The sequence below is a fragment of the Mirounga leonina genome, unplaced genomic scaffold (assembly GCF_011800145.1).
Source record: "Mirounga leonina isolate KUSES-001 unplaced genomic scaffold, KU_Mleo_1.0 Mir_418, whole genome shotgun sequence".
In the NCBI taxonomy this organism is placed as follows: Eukaryota; Metazoa; Chordata; class Mammalia; order Carnivora; family Phocidae; genus Mirounga; species Mirounga leonina.
Window position 1 is genome coordinate 3761489 of NW_023270739.1, and position 20745 is coordinate 3782233.

General features: G+C 52.7%; 1 protein-coding gene across 1 annotated transcript; it reads right to left on the bottom strand.

Moving 5' to 3' along the window:
* Positions 1–1691: 1691 nt before the first annotated feature.
* Positions 1692–19771, bottom strand: SEPTIN3 (septin 3). The gene is made up of 11 exons (XM_034987253.1): positions 19667–19771; positions 15281–15472; positions 12238–12366; positions 11746–11827; positions 10635–10772; positions 9137–9254; positions 8218–8313; positions 6514–6613; positions 5245–5296; positions 4857–4950; positions 1692–2742 (listed from the first exon to the last, which is right to left on the bottom strand). The coding sequence occupies exons 1-11, from the start codon at positions 19674–19676 to the stop codon at positions 2677–2679; spliced, it is 1077 nt and encodes a 358-aa protein (XP_034843144.1). The 5' UTR covers positions 19677–19771; the 3' UTR covers positions 1692–2676.
* Positions 19772–20745: the final 974 nt, after the last annotated feature.

A 20745-nucleotide genomic window follows, 5' to 3' on the forward strand; every position in this document is an offset into this window, starting at 1 on the left:
ACAAAACAGCGCTGAAGGTCTTCAAGCAAAGGGATGGTAACGGCTTCTGGATTACCGTATTTCATCAAGTTTAAGAGGCATCATTTTTAAATGTACCACTAAGGGAAAAAAAGGTGCCAAATAAAGATATGTCATCAGTTGTAAGCTGTTTTATGTTTTTGTTTTTAAGTAATCTCTACACCCAACATAGGGCTTGAACTCATGACCTGGGGATCAAGAGTTGCAGGCTCTATGGACTCAGTCAGCCCGAAGGTGATTTTTTTTTTTTTTAAGATTTTATTTATTTATTTGACACAGAGAGACACAGTGAGAGAGGGAACACAAGCAGGGGGAGTGGGAGAGAGAGAAGCAAGCTTCCTGTGGAGCAGGGAGCCCGATGCGGGGCTCGATCCCAGGACCCTGGGATCATGACCCGAGCCAAAGGCAGATGCTTAACGACTGAGCCACCCAGGCGCCCCAGATGGTTTTTTTTTTTTTAACACAAGACCATTGGAACTAATTAAATACAATAGGAATTGTGTGAAACTGTAGAACAAGCATTGAGATAGAGTCCTCCTCTAGCACTGGTAACTAAGTGTGCAACTTTGGGCAAGACAACTATGCTCTCTAGACTTGTTTCCATATCTGTATGAAAGAATTGGACTAAAAGAACTGTTTTCTCTTAGCTGTAATATTTTAAGTTTGCAGAACTACTCTATCACTCAAATCTTCCCATATCTCTCCATCTCGGTGTGGCATTGCCGCTCTGCTCCTGGTCCGCATCATTTTACCTGAATGACTCCCCACCACTCTTCTATTCCTTGCATTCACCCTACAGAATATTGAGGCCCCAAACATAATTGCATATGGTCATCACATTCAAATTCAGAAAGATAGAGACAAAGCCATGTTATTTGCTGTCTACAGAAGAAATTAGGAACCTCAAAGAGAGGAAGTTTGGTTTAAGTTTGAAAAAGACAAGACACAAGTTAGGGCTTTAGATGTAAATTTTTAACTCTTAAAGTATTCACTGTACAGTAGGCAGGTCTCTAAGCAAGATGGGTCCACTCCTTTCATAGAATTGGGTTTTATGCCTTCTGGAGGAAGGAGGGGAAAGCTAGGAAATTAGTTAAATGAAAATAAACCTTGTGTTCATTGAGGGAGACAGACTATACAGAGCACAGCATCTCTCAAGGTCTAGCATGATAGCTCCATCACTCCTTCTGAATACAAAACTCCGTAGAATAATGACTGAAGTCCAACCTCAAGCCAAATGAAGACAAACTGATCTCATGAAATGTTTTCCATCTATAGTTTTTGTGGCTGCTTCTTACCAAGACGATCCCTGTCTCACCCTCCACCTGCGATGTAATGGCCGATTTGGCCAAGGAGTGAGGAGCACAAATCAGACACAGGCCAGACAGTTCTTGTTCAAACAGCAATGTTTAGTTGTACAACACATAAAGTCTAGCAACATTTACACAACCAGTTTGAGTGTGTTGGCTTGTTTTCAATTGGGAAATTTAACCATAATGTCACCCAAAAGTTGGCTGGGACTGGTAACATTTAAGAAACGGGTCGTTCTTGCATCCCCTAGGCTTGGGCCTCTTGCTCCATCAGGACTTAGTTGTAGATGAATGGCCCACAAGTCACCAGCCTTTGAGAAAATAGTGTCCAGGTGGAGACAGTGGGGGAAGGGGGGAGTGGGGCGGGGGAGGCGGGGAATCCCATACAGACACAATATGTGGGGCAGTGGCAGCCAACATTCGCAAACATTCATGCATCTGATGGGGGGCTTTGCCCTCCACTGGGTATTTTCCACTAGCCTACAGTGACCAACTGTGGCCAGGCTAATTCATTACTCACAGTAGCAGGGTGGAGGTCGGGGCAGGAGTAGTCAGAGTAGGTGGGAAGAGATCCCTCTTATTGCTAAGTGGACAGAAGGGTGCTTTTTTTTCTTCCTAGAGTTCACATCCCATGGGTTTCTGGAGTTTTGTGTCTGTGTTTAGTTCTTTTTTTAAGTTTGAGGGTAAGGAAGTCAATTCCAGAAATGTCTCTTCAGGAAAACCACTCTTTCTAAGCAACTGCGTTACAGGGTGGGGAGGGCATGAAGCTGAACTCTGGGGCCAGCCACAAATGGCTATTTTTTTTAAAGTGACCCTAGGCCTGGCTCCCCCACATCTGTAGTGACCCATCATTAGAAATAAGCTTTAAGCAATGAAGGAGACACCCTTGTCCCACACTGGGGCTCACACGGCTGACCTCAACAAATCTGACAAGCAGAAAAGTTGCTTTCTTGACCCTTGAAGGAAGCCAAGAGTAGCTCATGCAGATGAATGGACAGGGAGCAATGCCATTTCCCCTTGGAGATGGTTACAAGTAGCTGGTATGGATTTGCAAGGGCAGAAGGAGCTCTTGATGAGTTCTTTCCCCCTGCGGATGGGCTGGGACCGGCTGACACAGACGATGGACGAGGGCCGTGCTGGCGAGAACCCCACTCCACTGGGAGGAGGGGGGTGGTTTGGATACAGGGAGGAAGCAACTGTCCTAAAGAGATAGCTGGGCCCTCCGATCTGCTGAGAGATGAGAGGGGCTGTGGTGGTGGTGGGCTGGGCAAGGACAGCTCTAAAAAGGGCATAGCCCTGCAGCAATAACAGCTGGGAGGAATGGAGGGAGAAGCAGCGCTTGAAATGGCCTTCATTCAGCAGTGGGGCAGGGGGTGGCTGGCACAGGTGGAAGGACAGTGCCCAGGAGGCCTTCTCCCTGCAGGGGGGGTGAGAACGGTTGAGGGTGTGGAGACCAGCGGCTGGCAGCAGACACATAAAACAGCTTCTCCGGGGAGGCTGACATCAAGGTGTAGGGGTGCCAAGCATCATCCTCTACTCCACCTCTCCAACGCCCACCGCCCCCACTAGACCTCCCCTGCCAGTCCTAGTGGCCAGTCCCATGTTTGCACACATGACTGCCCACTGTATACACCAGGGATCCCCCTCCTGTGGAAATGTAGCAACCTCTGGGCTTTAACCCTGATGCTGTTCTATCCCGACAGGTGCTTACCCTGCAATAACTTTGTGGGGGAAGGAGGATGTGTATTGGATTGGTAAAGAGCCTCCAAGAAAGACGGAGACCATAGGTTTTGGGGTCACCCACCTCTTTCCCCTGGCCCACCGAGTCTTGGTCTGAAGTCTATGTGTTTTCCTAGCACCTGAGTGATAAGAGACTAGAAATGCTGGGATTTGTCGTGGACCAGTGAAACACCGAGGGCTGGACCAGGAGATGGAACAGGAGGTTGTATGAGGTCATTGTAAATGGTAGCTAGTTGGTGTTTTCCCTTACCTAAGGCTAAACTCTTTCCCCCAGCCCCAAGTTTCAGCCACCTTATAGACTGAAGGAGAAAGAGTAACTTGTTTGTAAAATCTATGCATTAATAAATACAGGGCTGAAGGGGATGGCAAGAAAAGGCTGACTGTATGATTATGGGTATTATTAGCAACATCCACAGGAGTCAGGAGGCGGGAATCGGGGAGAAGCAGAGACAGACAGACAGACATGCACAGTGAGAGAGAACAGAAGTCCAGAGAGGGTCAAGCATGAATGAGAAGCGAGCAGTAGAGAAGACAGCTTGTTCAGGAGGAAGAATCGTGATGGAGAAAAGTGAGGTGGTGTCTCCGATTCACCTCTGAAGCCAAACCACTGAGAAAGGCAAAGGTTGTGTATTGCTCTTAATACATCTTTAGATTTAATTCTTCTAGAACTCAGCGCCCAAAGAAAGGCTGTCTCACTGGACCAGCGCATGTGCTTCTCGAACCAGCTACTGGGAACTGAGTAACTCATCGTGTTTCCTCCTCTGCCTGGGCCCACACGGGTCCAACATGCGCTGCGGAAACTTTCTTTTCTCCTCATCTCTGTGGGTCTGATTTCTCTCGTAATCCCGTAATCCCAGTGTGTACTGTCACGTGCTTTGGCTGTGATTTTATTTTAAGGTGGCCTGAAGTCCTTTTTGGAAGTAGACTGGGCATAAATCCTAAATATGGAAATGTAGCTAAGGTAGATTAGACTCCAAGCAAGTGGAAGAAGTCAGAGAGGGGCAGGATGAAGGAATGAGGGAAGGGGGAGAAGGTGGGAGCAGAGGGGAGTGAGGCAAGGTGCGTGTGGAAAGCAGCAGTCAGCAACCAGGACGGACGGTGACAGGTGGTGGATTTCGGACAGTGGAGACAACACATGCTGAAGGGTGGAGCTCTCTTCTCCACTTCTGGGCACGAACTGTTTCTGCAGGAGCCCAGCTCCAGCCTACTCTGCTCTCCCTTGACCTTCCCTCTCCTAGGAAGTCCTGGCCTTACCCTAGACAGCCAAGCCCCACCACCCCCTCCCCACCAGGTCCAGCTCCAAAGCTGTCCTCAGAGTCTCTGCAGTCCCCATTTGTGGGCGGTTCAGAGATAAGAGTTACCTGTGGCTCACCTGCTCCCCATCATTTTTAAGTGAAACCTCCCCTAAGACCTCTTGAGTGAGGCACACGGCTTTGTTCTGGGACACAAGGAAAGGAGACAGATAATGGACAGCCATGGAGGAACCAAACTTACAAGGGACCTTCCAGGGACGGCAGTGAAAATACCTCACCCCTGCACAGGTACACACACATACGCACACGCACATGCACGCACACTCTCTCTCCCTCTCATACACACACACATACACACACATGCACACACTGTAGACAAACTCCACAAACACCAGACAGGCCTGTGGGACAGAGTAGAAAGCAAGAAGGTGGTTGGTGGTGGTTTTGGGATGTGTGTGGAAAAGTGGGGATGTGTGATGATACAGAGAAAGGGCCGTCAGGGGTTACTGTCGTGGCTTTCCTCTGTGTCCACGCTCACCGGAGGGAGGCCTCCATTGTCATTGAGCCGCTTGGCCCTGTAGGTCTCGTAGTGGATGTTGTGTGTCACTTCCTTGAGGTCCTGGAGGTGGGTCCTGAAGGACAAAGGGTGAGGAGAGAGAGGGGTGTGATTAGGGGTGGGGAGGAAGAGACGGACCCACATCTGAGGTCAACGCATCACTCCCGCGGCCTGGGCCCAATGACTGGGACCCAGGCCAGAGAGCCAGTAATAATACTTCTTCGGCCCCTTCTGCTTCATGATGGGACCTGGAATGGGGGGCAGAGAGCTTTGTCAGAGAGACCTGGAGATGGAGGAAGTAGATCTGAATGGATGGCCTCCTGACCCCAAATAAACTAACCTGTCCTCTGAGGGAAGGGGTGCATCTCACCTGATGACAAAGTCTCGAAGCAAGGCAAACTCACAGTGGTTGAGGTTTTCCACTGTGAACGAAACAAAACAAAACAGGTGGTCATTTCACTAATGTAGCAACACCCAGCAGGTGCACTTCTGTTCCGGTCACCAAGGCTTACTTCTTGTAAGCCCTCCAGAGGTTTGCTCCTCTGGGCATTTCTGGGCACGGGAACAATGGCATAATACTATTCTAGACTCTGTGAAATAGCAGCTAATCAGGACTACTAGATTTCTCATTTTATAGGAAAGAAAATTAATACACAGGGGGTCTAAAAACTGGCCCAAGGCCTAAGACACAATTCCTATCGTAGAGGAGTTTATAATCTGATTGGAAAACAGTAACACACACAGAATGTAACTATCGAGCCATCTTAGAAAAGGTCACGCACTACACAATGAATCTAATTCAATACAGATTGAGTACCTACTATCTGCAAACCACGTGCTAAGCGTTGTGGGAGCAGAAGGTGATTAAGACATGAATGCTCTAGTCCCACAATCTAATGGACAGGACAGACATCCTCATAAATGATTCCAATTCAAGGTGGATGAGAAAATGCCACTAAAAAAAGAAATCGCAACATAGGGTCATCGGCGAATGAGAGACAATATGATCCAATGGGATGAACTTGGTTTGGGAACTGAAATAAATTCAGTTGTAGAATTGAACTTCGGCCCTGAAATCCCAGTTTCAACCACCAACAAGTTGTGTGATCTTGGGCAAGACCCTTCACCTGCCTGAAGCTCGTGGCCCTCGGGGGCTAATGTTCTGAGTACAGGCACGCCTCCCCTGCTCCCCGTAGAGGGTTATCATATTTGAACGAGATCACGGAAGCAATTCTTTGAAACCTTTCAGAACCGGTATTGACCTTCTCGAGGTCACATCCATTCCCAACAAGACGAAAACAGTCACATCCGAACCACCCTCCAGCAGTTTGTCAGATCACGTCCCCTTTCATGTAAAAACCTTTCTCCGGTTTTTCCAGTGCTTTTTAGTCTCTCCACGTTCTCCACTCCTTTGACGCACAAGTCAGGGCCTCCCGGTCAGGTGCTAAATCGCTCTTTCAGCGCTCCCTGTCTCTGAGACTCATCTTCTCAATTAGACTGTAAGCTCCTTACGGCAGGGTCTGGCTGGCTTTCATTTTGTATCTGACATGCCAGGATAGTGCCCTGAACTCTAGATGCTGAATAAGTAAGCATAATTCACCAGCAGCGGCCAGTTCTTCAAGAAGATGCGCTGAATTACCTTCAATGATCCCCCAGGGAGTTTTTCTGCCGAGGACTCGCTTGCCATTCACTTGGTACTCCTTGTCGCTTCCCACTACAGCGAAAGGCATGCTCTCCTGCTAACAAACCACACACACATGCATGTCAGCCTCCTACCATCCAGGCCTCCATGGACAGGACTCCCAACGGTCCTGGGCCCCTGGCCTTGAACTACATACTTCTGCTGCTCATTCAGTGATCCCACTGATGGCAAGGGCAAGGCTTTTGTCTCTTAAAAGGGAGTCTGAAGTCCTGGGTCCAGCCCTGGTCGCACCCCTGCCTGGCTGGTTAACCTCAGTAGGTCGGCTTTCCTTCAACAGGAGAAAGCTTTGTACTTTTTAGAGCACTTTAACACATCAGTTTGGTTTGGAACAACTCTGAGCTAGCTAGGATAGAGCTCTTCAGGTATACCCACCCATGTGACAGCCAAGTGACGGATGCTTTACACTACCTCCCATCAAACCTACTGGCAGAGACCCACGTCCACTGACCTCTCAGACCCCATAGGTCACCTTCTGAGGTTCATAGGCTCCTCTGCTCCACCCCCCACCCTTGGGTTGTATATTCGCCAAGAGCCAGCTCTTTGTTCCCAAATCTATTTGCCTGATGTGTACTTGCTATTGGAGAAACTATTATTTAAGCCAAGGATGTATGACCGTGGAGAATGGTTTCTCTGAAAGTCAAGTTGGGTGTTTCTGAAAGACTTGGGAAAGGTGAGTTGCTCTTGCCCTAAGACCAGACTTATCCTCAAAGAAGAGGCCTTGTCTTTATATGAAAAGAATGCTTAGTGAATGTGATGGATGTGTTTTATTTTAACTTAATAATTTAGTGAAATAATGCTTTAAAAACATTTAAGATTTGTATACATCATTTTTTTTTTAACGATTTCTTCACTTCAGTGGACGTTTTCCATTAACTGACCAACTACCTGTCTCAACTACATTAGATAAAGGGCTTCTGATAGATGATCCACCCTCAACAGAGGAGGTGATTCAAGACCAAAGCAAGTTAATGGCTTGTCCCAGGTCATAGTGGTGAGTAGAAAAGCCCAGACTGAAACTCAGGATTCTGATGTAAAATCCCAGAATTGTCGAAGTTTGGAACTAAGAGCAATCGTAGAAATCACATGAAGCCTTAAGATCCCTGGGAGACGCCCACGGACGGCTGAGAAGACGGTGCTCTGGGCCCATGTCCCTGAGCCAGAGCAGCTCCGTTTTCATGTTTTATATACAAGAGTCCTGTTTGACATTTAATTTTTTTAAAGGGTTCCTCTGGGGGGAAAAAAAGCCTATAAGCCACTCACCTAACCTGACTTCTGCACTTTATAGAGGGGAAACTGAGGCAGAGCTCTGACTAGAGCATAGACATCTTGGACCCCAGCCTGATGCTCTTCCTGCCCAGGCCCTTCCATCAGCCACACCCTGGTTTTTCCAGGCCCTGTGGGGGAAGAAGAGGCTTTTGGGGTAGTCTGCAGATGGACGCGAACCTTGGCTTCCTGGATTCAGGGTTCACGGTCCTGGCCAGGGCCCTACCTCTCCATGTCACTTCTGGTCTGGGTCAGGCAAGGTGGGGCAGACAGTATGAAAGGGGAAAAGCAGGTAGCAAAACGGAAGGGGTACACGATCCACATCCCACTCGTGCTGAGGAGGGCATTAGTGTGCTGAACAGAGCCCCAGGCACCCACCCGGATTTTGTCATTCTCCGTCTTGTCCTCCAAATCCTCATCAAATTCCTTCTGGGGGTAGAACTCAATGCCATTCACTTCGAGCTCCTTTCGAACCTAGGGGCGAGGAAGAGAAGCAAGGTAGCCAAGTGTCAGGATAATGGAGGGGGGGCGTTGTACACGGGTGTGAGCATGTGTGTGTGCTGAAATCAGAGGGATGAATGCAGCCTTTGATAATCCGGTCATCTCTGAACTCTGAGGCCCTGAGCAGCAGGAAGATCCTAATAAATGGGAGCCCCAGTCACACAGCTGCCACAGCCCAGCCTGAGATGAGGAATAGTCTGGGGGTGCAGCTTGCTCATCTCAGGATCCAGAAGCTTAGGATTTAGACAAGCAGCACTACTGAGTATGTGCTCATGCTGCCATGTGTCATATTCCAGGTCTGCCCTCTCTCAAAGCTCGACTTAAGTCTCACCTCCTCCAGGAAGCCATCCAGGAACTCCCTAGTGGTCTACCTGATTGTAAGTTTCTCAAAGGCAGCAAATGTCTTTATACCTCCCTTGCAGGCCCCCACTTCTATTCCGGTGCATCCAGCACAGGGGGGGAGCTTAGAAAAGACACTAATAAAGACTGGAGGGCAGGTGATTAATTAGTCTAGCCCCTCAAGCAATCTAACATTGAGGAGTGTTTTCTCATGCCCAGGGTGATTTATGTATTCAGTGGTCTTCACCAGTAAATTTGGAGGATGGGAAGGAGGCAGCCTGAGGTTGTTAACTTCCCTTCACCATTGGTTGGCAGACACGACCAGCCCAACCTCTTCAATGGTTAAGTGGGAGCTGGGTGGGAAAGGGGGGATATAATAATCAAGGATAGGACACAGCTTGCACCAGAGGAGGGGAAGGAAGGGTGGGGACAGGAAAAGGAAGAGAGGTCTTCTCACCCTTTGCTTGAATTCAGACTTCTCCTCCAGGGTCATGGTGTCAGCCTTAGCAATGACGGGGATGATGTTCACAACTTTGCTGAGGTGCTTCATGAACTCCAGATCGAGAGGTCGCAAGCTGGGACCCAGAGAAGGCAGGGTGTCAGAACCACCTTGCTCTCCCCTGGTCCGCCCTGGCCGCCACGCCAGGGCCACCCTTGGGACGGGAGGACTGGATGGGGAACCTGGCTGAAGCCAAGGGGCTGCTCCGTCTCCTTCCTGATGCGCTCCCAGAGTCTTACCGCCTGTGGAACAGGCTGCGACTCTCTGCCCCCACTCGGACCGCCGTCTCCCCTTCTCTTCAAATCCTGCCCCTCCCGCAGCCCTGCTCAAACTGCTCCTTCAGGACAGCGTTCCTGACGTGGGGCTCTTTTTCTCCTGGGAATAGCCGTGGACTGTTGTCTCAGGCTTTATGTCCCTTTAAGTCCTTGTGTCATGGTTACCCGTGTATCTTATTCTCCGTATGGGGTAGCACTTTTTTTTAAGTAATCTCCTTGACCAACATGGGGCTTGAACTCATGACCCCCCCCCCACCCCAATGGAGAGTCGTGTGCCCCAGGACAGCACCTTGTGATGGGCCTTCTCCCAGCCCACACTTGGTCCTGCAGAGGCCCAGCTGGGGGCCCAGGCCCTCCCCATCTGAGGGCCCCGCTCCCTCTAGGCTCTGGGGCTCCCATCTGGCTCTAATTCCCAGTCTGGGCCACTTACTAAGTCAGGCTATCTGCTGGCTTGCTCTGACCTTGGGTCCACATTCTAGGGAGGAATAAAGCTAACCTTTTTACTGAGTTCCTAGACCCCACCGTTGAACACCTGCTGAGTACCTGGTTCCTCCAAAATTGGGGGCCCACCTTGCTCATGCCATCCGCTCAAGAACTGAACTCTGGCCCAGCAGTTAGGTGTAGTAATAAGTTATGGAAGTTCGCCTGCTTGCTCACCTAGATCTCTCCATCCCACGCTGGCACTCCCTGTCACGCGACCCCATCAGCCACTCACAACCGACTTCCCTGCACACCTGCTGGTCGCCAGCCTTCATCTCTAGACACGCTGGGCTGCCCACCCATCAAATACCTACAGCTGGGTCCCCTACCCCCCCAAAACACCCACCTGATCCAGTAGCCCTGCCCTTCCCCGTTTCACTCTTGTTGCTGTCCACCGCCCCACCCCAGCTTTGTGCAAAGCAGGTATCTCCTGAATAGACGAGGAGCCCTCTGCGCCCACACACGGACTCCTCTCTGCTGGCACAATTGTGCTAGACCACCAGTGGGCAGCTTGGGGACTGGGCTTGGTCAGCTTTCCTCTCCTGGTAAGAGAGTCAGACTGTCTTGGAGAAAGTGTGGGGGATCACAGGGCCCTGACGACACTGGGGCCCATCCGGGGGCACTGGTTATCCACGACAGAATGGGCACAGGTGACACAAACCAGAGCCAGGCGCAGCCGTGGGGGAGGGACTGGTACGTACGAGTGTCCCGTGGGGGAGATGAAGTAGAGACAACAGTGGACACGAGTGTCGGGGATGCGTTTCTTCCTGGCGATGTTGACCTCCTCCTTCAGGAACTTCTCATACTGTTCATTGATGTACTTCTCAATGGGCTCCCAGCTGGGGGGCGGGGGGACGGGAAGAAAGCAGATGGATGTCCCAGAAAGAAAGGCCTGTGGACCATTCTCCCTCAGGCCCTCAGGGATGGCTTTCCTTGTTAAGCGAGACCGAAACTCCCACGGGGACCTAGTCCTCGGAATGGGCCAGAGGAATTGCTGCACCCCACCCCACCCCAGAAAGCAGCACACGCTTTCCCCACCTCCATTCCTCATTAGCTAGGAGGCTCTGAGGAAGTCTCTGCCCCTCTCTGAGTACCAATGGGTTCCTGGAGGGATTAAGGATTACAAAGAACAGATGTACGGTACTTAACATAGCAACAGCATGTAGAAAGTATTCAACATGGCAACAACTCATTATCATCACTATTGTCAATGCTATTGCTACCTTTCTCCTTTAAGGAGCATGCCTATGACCAGAAGAGAGGACAACCAGTCACTTTTCTAAGATTGTTCTAAATTGTGTGGTTTGGCGGCCCTGCCTATGTGCGGCAGACCCCAGCTCCCTCACAGAGGAACCACGGTCTCCATCCCTATGTGGGAGCAAATCCCTGCCTGGAACTTTCCATCTACATCCTTGGCAGGATGCTGACGGCCGCGTTGCTCGGTGAATTCCCAGAGGTGCTCTCCTCGTGGAAATTCCCCTCCGTCCTCTCTTCATGCAGGGTTATGACACTGCCCACAGGCCAAGCTTGGCCACAGCCTTCCCATCAGCCCAGATTTGTGCCACAGCTCCCCTTGTTCTGTCTGCCCTGCCCTGCTGCCACCTCCAGGCAATCCCACAGCCAAAATTCCCTCTGCACTGGCCCCCTCCTGAGCCTCGTCCCTCGCCTCCTTACAAAGCCCCTGACGCCCATCCTTAAGCACGCCTTCCCACTTAGCCCCTCAGCATGAAGGGCACAGCTGGTTCTCAATATGAATGAATCTGCACCGTGTTCAGCATCTTCAGGGCAGAAATCTCACAGGCAGACATATACCAGTTTTCATTGTTGATCTGGTCTCCAAAGCCCGGGGTGTCGATGACGGTCAGCTTCATTTTGACCCCGCCTTCCTCTATCACTGGGGGGTGAACAGAAAAGGCACCAGGGAAGTCACTTATTGGGCTGATGCCGGCTACCCTGCTGCCTACCAGCCAGGGAGACCCAGGCTCCTTCCTTCCTTGGGACCAATTACTGGAAAAGTCAAGTTCAGGGTCTTCCCACCTCAGCAGCTCGGTTCATGCTGTTCCCTTCACCTAGCATGCCTTCCCTGCTTCTTGCTGCCTGAATCCCACCCGTGCTCTCCCATCCAGCTCAAGCCCCGTTTCTAATCCCCCCTGTCTTTTCTAGACCAAAGAGTTGGCTCTACTCCGTTCTCTTCTGTCTTGAGATTGCTTTTCATTTGTCTCATTCCCCCAGTAGGCCCGTCTCTCCCTCTCTGGCAGAGAGCCTTCTGAACAGTGGCCACTGGAGTCCCTGCCTGGTCCTCACCGTGCCCAATAGCTTTGATCTCCACCGTCTTGGGAATCTTTTCTTCCCGGTTCCAGCTGGAGGCCTTGCGGCTCACCTGGGATTTGAAGAGCGTGTTGACCAGCGTTGACTTGCCCAGTCCGCTCTGACCTGCCGCAAGACAGGAGGAGGATGACACGGTGGGGAAGACCCGTGTCCACCTCCTGAGCCTGCCATCTCTCCCACGAGATTACAGAATTCTAGAGCCTTGATCCAGGCCACTTTACCACTCATGGTGGGTGGGGGGCAGAGGACTGAGTGGGAGAACAAGCAGGTGGGAATGGTTCCCTGCTACCAGAGAGTTGGATTCCACATTCTCTCCTTCCTGGAGCCCCAGGCCTGTTGGGAGAGGGGACAACCTCTGCCTTTGTCTAGTGTAGCAATTTTTTGTTTTGTGCCTGCTGGACTTCAACTTTTAGTCTTTAGTAATACTAAACGGAATGACAGAACTACTTGGCCCTCTGATACTGCCTCAGTGCATCCGAGATTTTCACATCTGCTAGCCAAAATTGCCTTTGAATCCCAGAGCCCTGGGAATCCCATAGCAGAGCTCTCTTTACCCCTAGCTCAAGTGTAGAGATTGACCCCCACCTCACATAAAGTGTGTGCAAGGTCACATAACTAATAAATGCAAGACCGGGGCCTTGAACCCAAGGAACCCCCTGGTTCTGTATCCACTCTATTCTATTGCTACAGTGAGTACCTCATGCAGATAAATGCCCGAGAGGGCACTGAGAGAGGAGGGGGCAGCTGAGCGGACAGGGCCAGTCTCTTACCTCCACTTCCCTCACGAGTGCTCCCTTTTGACCCGTCTTTTTCTTTTTTTGTATTGTATTGTATTTTTTTTTAAGTAGGCTCCACTCCAAAGGTGGGACTTGAACTTAGGACCCAGAGATCAAGAGTCACATGCTTTACTGAGCCAGCCGAGCACCCCATTTTGACCTGTTTTACACAGGTCTACAGTATCTACAGAAGATTTCATTCCAAGGAGGAGTTCTGCAACTAAAAGGCACTTGAAAACCACCGGTCCAAGCCGTGCTTCTCAAACTTGTACATGCACGAGGATCGCACAAGCAGGCCCTACAGCTGCTCAATGGCATCAGTGTCACCTGGACCCTTGTAGGAAATGCAGGATCCCAGGCCCTGCCTCAGCCCTATGATTCAGAATCTGCACTTTGACAGGACTCCCAGATGAATCACATGCACAGTAAAGTCAGAAGTTCTGGTCTAGAACATTCCTGTGGTATATTAGTGGGAGGATGAGGGCCTAAGGCTCCAGACCCAACAGTGCTGTCTCCCTGAACACCTGGGACTAGCCGTGTTTGCTCCTCTAGTTTTTTTACTGACAACTGATGGCAAGGGAGGGAACTGGAGGAGACCAGGAATAGCAGATAAGGTGCATGTCTCATTCCAAATGATCAATCAGTAGTAGCCACCTAGGCCAATATGTTAAAAAGGCTACCCGTGGACTCAGTCCCGAATGCGAGCCATGACTGACCGGCTATGTCTCTCCCGGTGGTGCTGCTGGGGAGAGAAGAAGCCTGCACAGCTTCTACTTGCTGTTCCTGGTCTGGATATTTTCTGAGGTCATTTGCTCACTAAGTACCCTTGAATGCCAAGTGCTGTCCTGGAATTGGAGGTAGAGAGGCAAACAAGACATCACCTTTACCCTCGAGAGGCCATTTAGTGTGAGGAAGACCAAAACACAAGCAGGCGGTTACGATATGTTGCCATAATCGCCGTGAAAGAGGGAACCACAGGGTATTACGGCAGCAAACTGAAGGGAATGTAATCCAGTCTCTCTGGAATCAAGGAGGACTTCTAGGAAGAAGCAACAACTAAGCTGAAACCTGCGGAGAAACTCTGAAAGACCCCTGAGAAGCTGGAATGGGGTTCTAGACAGAGGGAATGGCAGAGTCAAAGTCTCAGAGGCTGAAAAGAGCACAGCGAGTCCAGGAGAACTTACCACTGAGGAGTAGAATGCTATGTGGTTAGTGGTAAGAGGTGAGTGGAGAGAGAGCACCAGGCCAGGCTAGGAATTTAAGCCCTTAAATCTATTGAAGGGTTTTAAGTAGGGTGGGTGACCTGATGAATTCTGCAGGTTGGGAAAATTATTCAGTCACTGGTGAATAATGGTTTGAAACAGAAAGAAGACAGAGGACTGGGAGGGTCAATGCCACTCAGAGTGTGGCCTGGGGCCATGGTCCTTGAACAATTTGCTACTCATTCTTGAGATAAGAAATTTGTACCGGAAAATAAGTTGACCATAACACTAAACACACTATTTAGTTCAGCTGATTTTTTTTTACAGCAAGACTTTCTAGATGATCTAAACTCCAGTCAGCTCCTAATCTTTGAGTAGCACTAAGTCAGGGGGCTGTGGCAATCCAGGTGGGAGCCCTAGCTTAGCTGAGAGTGGTCACAGTGGAGATGGAAAGAAGTGGGCAGACTTCAGAGAGATTTATAAGGGAAAACTGACAGGTCTTGATGGTTGACTGAATTGGGGGATAAGGGAGAAAGAAAGAAGATGCCCAGGTCCCTGTTTCAGCACCTGAGTGAATATCTCACTAATATCAGGCAAAGGTCCCTTCCTGCTTTTACATGCTGTGACCTGGCAACACTAGTTAGTGACCAATCAATGTCCTGCAAATTCTCTTTAAGCTTTCAAGCACTACAGAAGATCAGAAAGAAGACCACCCTCCATCTGATACCAGTGGAGAAAGACACAGATGATTTCCCCACGCCACACACCTAAAAACTGGCTGAGCAGGGCTAAGAGGCTGCCTGTGTCCACCCCACTGGTGTTGGGGCCAGGCTGACCATCCACCCAGAGTTCCCACCCCTGCATTAGCTAGTCTTCAGGAGAGAAGAGAATCAGGCTTTTGTGATCAACATAGTGAAATCTTTCCTCCTGGAAAGAGCTCATCCTAGGGAAGCCAGGGCTGAGGCCCATCCTAGGGAAAGAAACAGGATCCTCAGTTCTGCCCACTAGCATGGTCTCCAGTGACCCCATGGCCTTCCCTACCGACCACCATGATGTTGAAGTCGAAACCAGTCTTCATGGTCTTCTTGCGCATCTGCTCAATGATGGTGTCAATGCCAATGTAGCCCAGCAGGTTTGAGTTGATGCTGACGGGTTTCATGGGCACTGCCGGCTTAGGCCTGGGCTCAGGCACCAGCTCTGACATGGCTGCGTCCGTCCTGGCCTCTGGGAGCCCTGCAAAGCCAAGGTGGGAGAGGTGGGCTGGAGGAAAACAGAAGTCACGTGGAAGCCACAGTACTATTCTCTTGATACAGAATCACATAGAGTTGGGACTAGAAGGGACCTCAGCTGTCATCCAGTATGGGTCCCTCATTTCACAGATGGAGAGACTGAGGCCTGTGGGGGAAGGACTTCCCCAAGACACAGAGCAAGTCAGATGCCAGATCGGGATCAGTGCCCAGCCTCTCCAGCTGCTGGGGTGCTTTCTGGCACACTCACTCCTCCAAAGCACGTCTGTGTGTCTAATCCTGGGACTTCTCCACCTTGGCCCTGTTGAGATTTGGGTCTGGATAATTATTGGAGGGGGGGTCTCCTGTGCACTGTAGGATGTTCAGTGGCCCCCCTGACCTCTCGTTGTGACAACCAAAAATATCTCTAGACAGTGCCCTGGGGGCAGCATAACCCTATGGAGAACCACTGGTCTAGGAGATGTCTGGGGTTATTCTGACCTGAGTCCTGCCTTCTCAAAGAAAGGGCTAAGACCTTTTAGGATACTGGACTTAACATCTATTGACTGTCTGTCACTGACCTCAGTTGCTTTGTTTTTTAGAAGCAAATAGAGCTACCCCCTCACACTGCAGGAGCATCACTCCTGCGCCCAGCCTCAGTGTCCCGTCTTTTCCATGAGCACCACTGCAAAGTAGGGGTGTCTATGCCTTGAGGAGCCCCAGACACCATCCTAGCCATAGTTTTAAATCTGTGGGAGGAATAAGTCTCTCCTTTTGACCAGACCAGTGGGGAGGGGATGAGAAGCAGTCACGTTGGGGCAGCCACTTGCCTAAGATGACATAGTGTGTTCTTGGGATGGGGGGTGGCAAAAGAAAGGGGAGGCTGAGGACAGAGCCCTTCCCTACTAGGTCTGGAAGATCACAGGCATGTTCACACACAAAGGAAATCTGTGCATTTCCTCATGGGGCCAATGTCCCCTGGGGCAGGTTTCAGTATAGAGCAACTCCATTTTCCCATCCATAAAATGGGTGTGTGTGTGGTGAAGTGGAAGGAGCCTGGCCCTGCTACTTGCCAGATGTGGGGACTTGGGCTCACCCCTGTGAGCCTACTTCCTCATCTGTAAACTGGCTAGGGGCACGATTAAGGCTGTGGTAAGCATCACATGAGCTATGATGCCTAGAAGCACCCGGCATACCCCTCACACTTCCAGACCCTCTTGCCCCCACGCCCCTTTCAAGTTCACCAGCTTGTCCAGAGGGCAAATGAAGTGGGGCGTGTGCAAGCGATGCTAATTACACAGCGGAGTTATTGGACTCAACGCTCTCTCGAGGACCCCTTCCAGCTTTGCCATTCTGGAATCCTGTGGTTCCTGCAGAGTCTCAGGCTCCCAGGGAGAATTGATGGAGCAGCAGATGGGCAAGAGGGGGAGGGGACAGGAGCGTCTCCCTCCCCCACCCCCAGACTCAGCCAGGAGTCTGTTCTTGTACCGCTACCACCTGGTCCTGCCACCAGTCCTGGCAAGACTCTCTCTCCCGATGGGAAACTGTTCTTTCCTTGTCACTCCCAGGCACAGCCAAATCGGACGAAGCCTCGGGCCTGGCGTGGCTCCCTCCTGCTTCCCAGGAAGCTGTTGCCAGCCAGGCGGCTCCAGGCGGCCCCAAGATTGGCTAGGGGGCCCTGCAGCAGCTGACTCTCACTCACAGCCTGGCCTGCTCCTCCACTCTCTGCACGTGGCTCCCGGGCCCCACTCAGCACACCTGCACCGGGGACCATGCCCCATTTTCCCTGCCCAGCTGCTGCCCCTGCTGGCCCAGGCCACTTCCCTCATGGCTCACAGCCAAGCCTGCTTGTTCTCACAAACCGTGTTGTGAGATAGATCCACGGAGGGGTGGGGGGCGGGGTGTCATATACTATTTTACAGACTCGGAAAGTGAGTCTTGTATTTATTTTCGGGAGATTTTGTTAGTATCCTTATAAAGGGTGTGCCCTCACTATGGCCTGCTCAGCTCTAGCCTGTCGACGACAGCATCCTCAAAGAGCGTTCCCAAAAGACAGATGTTGCTTGCAAGAAGGGGGCTGCCCACCAGATTCCCAGGCAACTTCTAGGACCAGCAAGCACCTCCTCGCACCCATGCACATACTGTGTGGAGCACCGGCTGCCAAGTCAGCTGTCCCAACTCTATGCCAGTTACATGCCAGCCACACGCTAACAGCAACCACCCGTCAGCCATGAGCGCTGCAAACGTGCGGCGGGTCACTACGTCATGACCTCTGCTGGACGACCCTTGCCCACTCCAGCCCCCGGCTGACCCCTACTCCTCCTTCACCATTCAGCTCAAGGCCTACCTCTAGAAAAGCCTCTGCTTTCCTACCTGATACGAGTGCCCCTCTTCTTAGTACCTTGTTCGCATCACGTTCATTTCTTTGCTCCATTCCTTCCAGGACATTTCATGTGCTGCCATATCTCGGGAGCCTACTCCAGCCAACCCGCTAGACTTGATGCCAAAGATACTTTTGGACCCCAAACAAGGTCCTCGCCCCCAAGGTCCACTGTGTGGTGAGGGTGACTGACAAGTACATAAAAATTTCCAGGGCACAGGACGATGATGCTCTGGAGTGCAATTCCGTAGCTCCATCCCTTGCCCAGACAGCATCCCTATTCCTATCATGCCAACCCCAGACGGGCAGCTGGCCCAGGCTTAACTCCCAGCTGGATGACCCCAGTGAGCCTCAGTTTTCTCCTCAGGAAAATGGGCACGTAAGTACCTACGTTGCTGGGTTGCTGTGAAGGTTATACAAAAGCACGGACATAAATTACCTGGCACTGAACATATGCCCATCCTTCTTCAGGGAAGGGGCCATGTCTCATTGATCTCTGTGCCCCATTGAACCTAGCATAACACAGGCACTCAGCAATGGATGGATGGATGGTAGATGGACAGACGCCTCGCAGGGGGGCAGATGTCAATGAATGGATGGATGGACGGACGGACGCCTCGCACGGAGGCAGATGTCACTTTAGAACCATCACCTTTCTTCTCCCTCACGGGCTGCTCCCTTTGCAGAGCAGCTGACCCCCAGCCAGCAAATGGCTCCCGTGTAGGCCACAGTGAAGGGAGCAGACTCTGTTAAGAGAGACCCTCTCCCTCCCCGCAACAGGGATTGGATGGAGGTTCCCTAAGGGTGGGAAGAGCTAAGGATGAAGGTCACAGCAGGATATAGTTCAAGTGCCATCCTGCCTAGATGGTCCTCTGGGGTCTTCCTAAGCTCCCAGCTCTCTCTAGAGCGGAGGGGGATCTGTCAGCCGCACCCCCTGCCAGGGGCCACCTGCCCCATCAATGCTCTAGGGAGAGGCATTGTCCACCTGACTCAGCTCTGGCTGAGTCCCCCACAGAAACAGCATCCCCCTCCCTGTGCCAAGCAAGGACCCCAGTGCTTTCTTTTACACAGGCAAATGAATGGCTTTGTCTTTGTCTGGCCCAGGGACCCCACCCCTCTGTTGGAAAGGTGGCATCAGGGGGAGGGGATATTTCCAGAATAGCACCTGCCTCCTTGGCTCAGTGAGGGGTAGGGGTGGGAGGGGTCTCTGCCTCCCTTCCAGCGCTGGAGATCTTCCCCTGCTCCCAGCCCTAGCAGCCTTCAAGACTCCGCCCCCACCCGCAGAGGCAATTCCAGACCACCGCAGCTCCAGCCCCGCTCTCAGAAAACGAATCACAGAAGACATCTCGGTCCTTTCCCACTCACAGTTGCAAAGGGCCCTGGGACACCCCCTTCCCCCATCCCAGTCCTCTGGAGGCCAATGAGTTCCCTTGGAGACCACCAGCTGGTGCCTGTCTCAGTGCGCGCCTGTGGGGGGGGGAAGGGGCCTATGTGTCAGCGCACAGGTCTGGCTGTAGGTGGCCCTGATCCCTGTGCGTGGTGTGCATGTGTGTGCGTGTCTTGGTGTGCTCTAGCGTGGGGCTTCCTGCGCGCATCTGGGTCCCTGCTTGTATGTCCGTGGGCCTCTGGGGCTCCCCGCGATCCCGTGTGTGCATTTCTCCCGGCACGTATATCTTGGGGTGTGTGCGTGTGTCCGTGCATCTGTCACCGCGCGTGGGCTCCTCGGCGCCGCAACCCTCCCTCTGGTAGCACCTCCAGCCGGGCTTTTCGGGGCCGCAGCCTCCTCCCAGCGGGCGCCGGTGGCCCGGCCAGCCGCCCTACCTTTGGACATGAATCCTCCTTTGTCTCTATTCCTCCGGGGAGATGCTCAGGGCGTGGGGCTGCAAGGCTGAGCGGGGCGCGGGCTCCTTCTGGGCAGAGCGGCCCCCGCAGCCGGGCCTCGCCCCTCCGCGCTCTCCGCCCACCCGCCCGGCTCGCGGCCCGGCCGCGCCGCCCCTGCGCCCCGCGCCGCCGCGCCCGCCCGGGACCTCGCTTCGGTTGGCCTGCGCCCTGCCCGCGCGCACAGATGCCGCCGCCGCCGCCGCCGCCGCCGCTGCCACCCGCACCACGTGACCCGCGCGCCTGCCGGCCCCGCCGAGGGCCCCTCCCCCTCCCACGGCGCCCGCGCCCGCACCCGCTCTCCGCCCACCCGCACGCGGGAGCGGGTACCGGGTCCCGGCTGCAGGCGGCCCGGGAGGCGCGCGGGGGCGCTGTGCCTGCAGCTCGGGATGCCGGGCCGGGGGGAGGTGCCCGCATCGCAGTCTCGATCCCTGGCCGCCCCCCCCATCCCGCTCGCCGCCTCTTACCCTTCAAGCCGGGGCGGGGCGGGACGGGGGGCGCCGGGGGCCGTTGGCAGCAGCGAGCTGCGGTGCGCGCGCGAGTCACGCGGTGGTGGGGATGTTGCGCGGGCTCAGCGCGCTTCTGCCCGGGCGCGGGTGCCTGCGGAGCCCTGAGTCAGGGGCCCCGGTTCCAGGCCTGGCTTCTGGAGGATGAGCCCTCTGACCTTGAGCTGATCAGGAACTTTCCTGAGCCTCAATTTACCCGTCAGAAAAAAACGTTCATGCGTTCAGTCAACATTAACGGACAGTGCATTGCCAGGCCCTGGGGGCACAGGGGTGGGGATGACCATTCTAGGCCTTGTGGGGGAGACAACTGGACTGTCCTAATGTAGGGGGCTGGGGTATGCATAGGGTACTCGAGTGCTGTGGGGTGGGCATCCTGTGTAGAGAGAGATTTTGGAAGAGTTCATGGGGAAGCTGAGGGCCAAGACGGAAAGGCAAATGGTGGTGGGAGGGAAGAGGGGAAGGACACTCTGTGGACAGGGGCAGCAGAGGTGAGCAGACCCAGAGGGGAGAGCTGCA

Coding starts and splice junctions, on each gene's coding strand:
- SEPTIN3 (XM_034987253.1), bottom strand. Junction 5,297..6,513: donor TCCCTGGGGGATCATTGAAG/GTAATTCAGCGC, acceptor TTTCGTTCACAG/TGGAAAACCTCAACCACTGT. Junction 2,743..4,856: donor ACAATGGAGGCCTCCCTCCG/GTGAGCGTGGAC, acceptor CCCCCCCTGCAG/GGAGAAGGCCTCCTGGGCAC.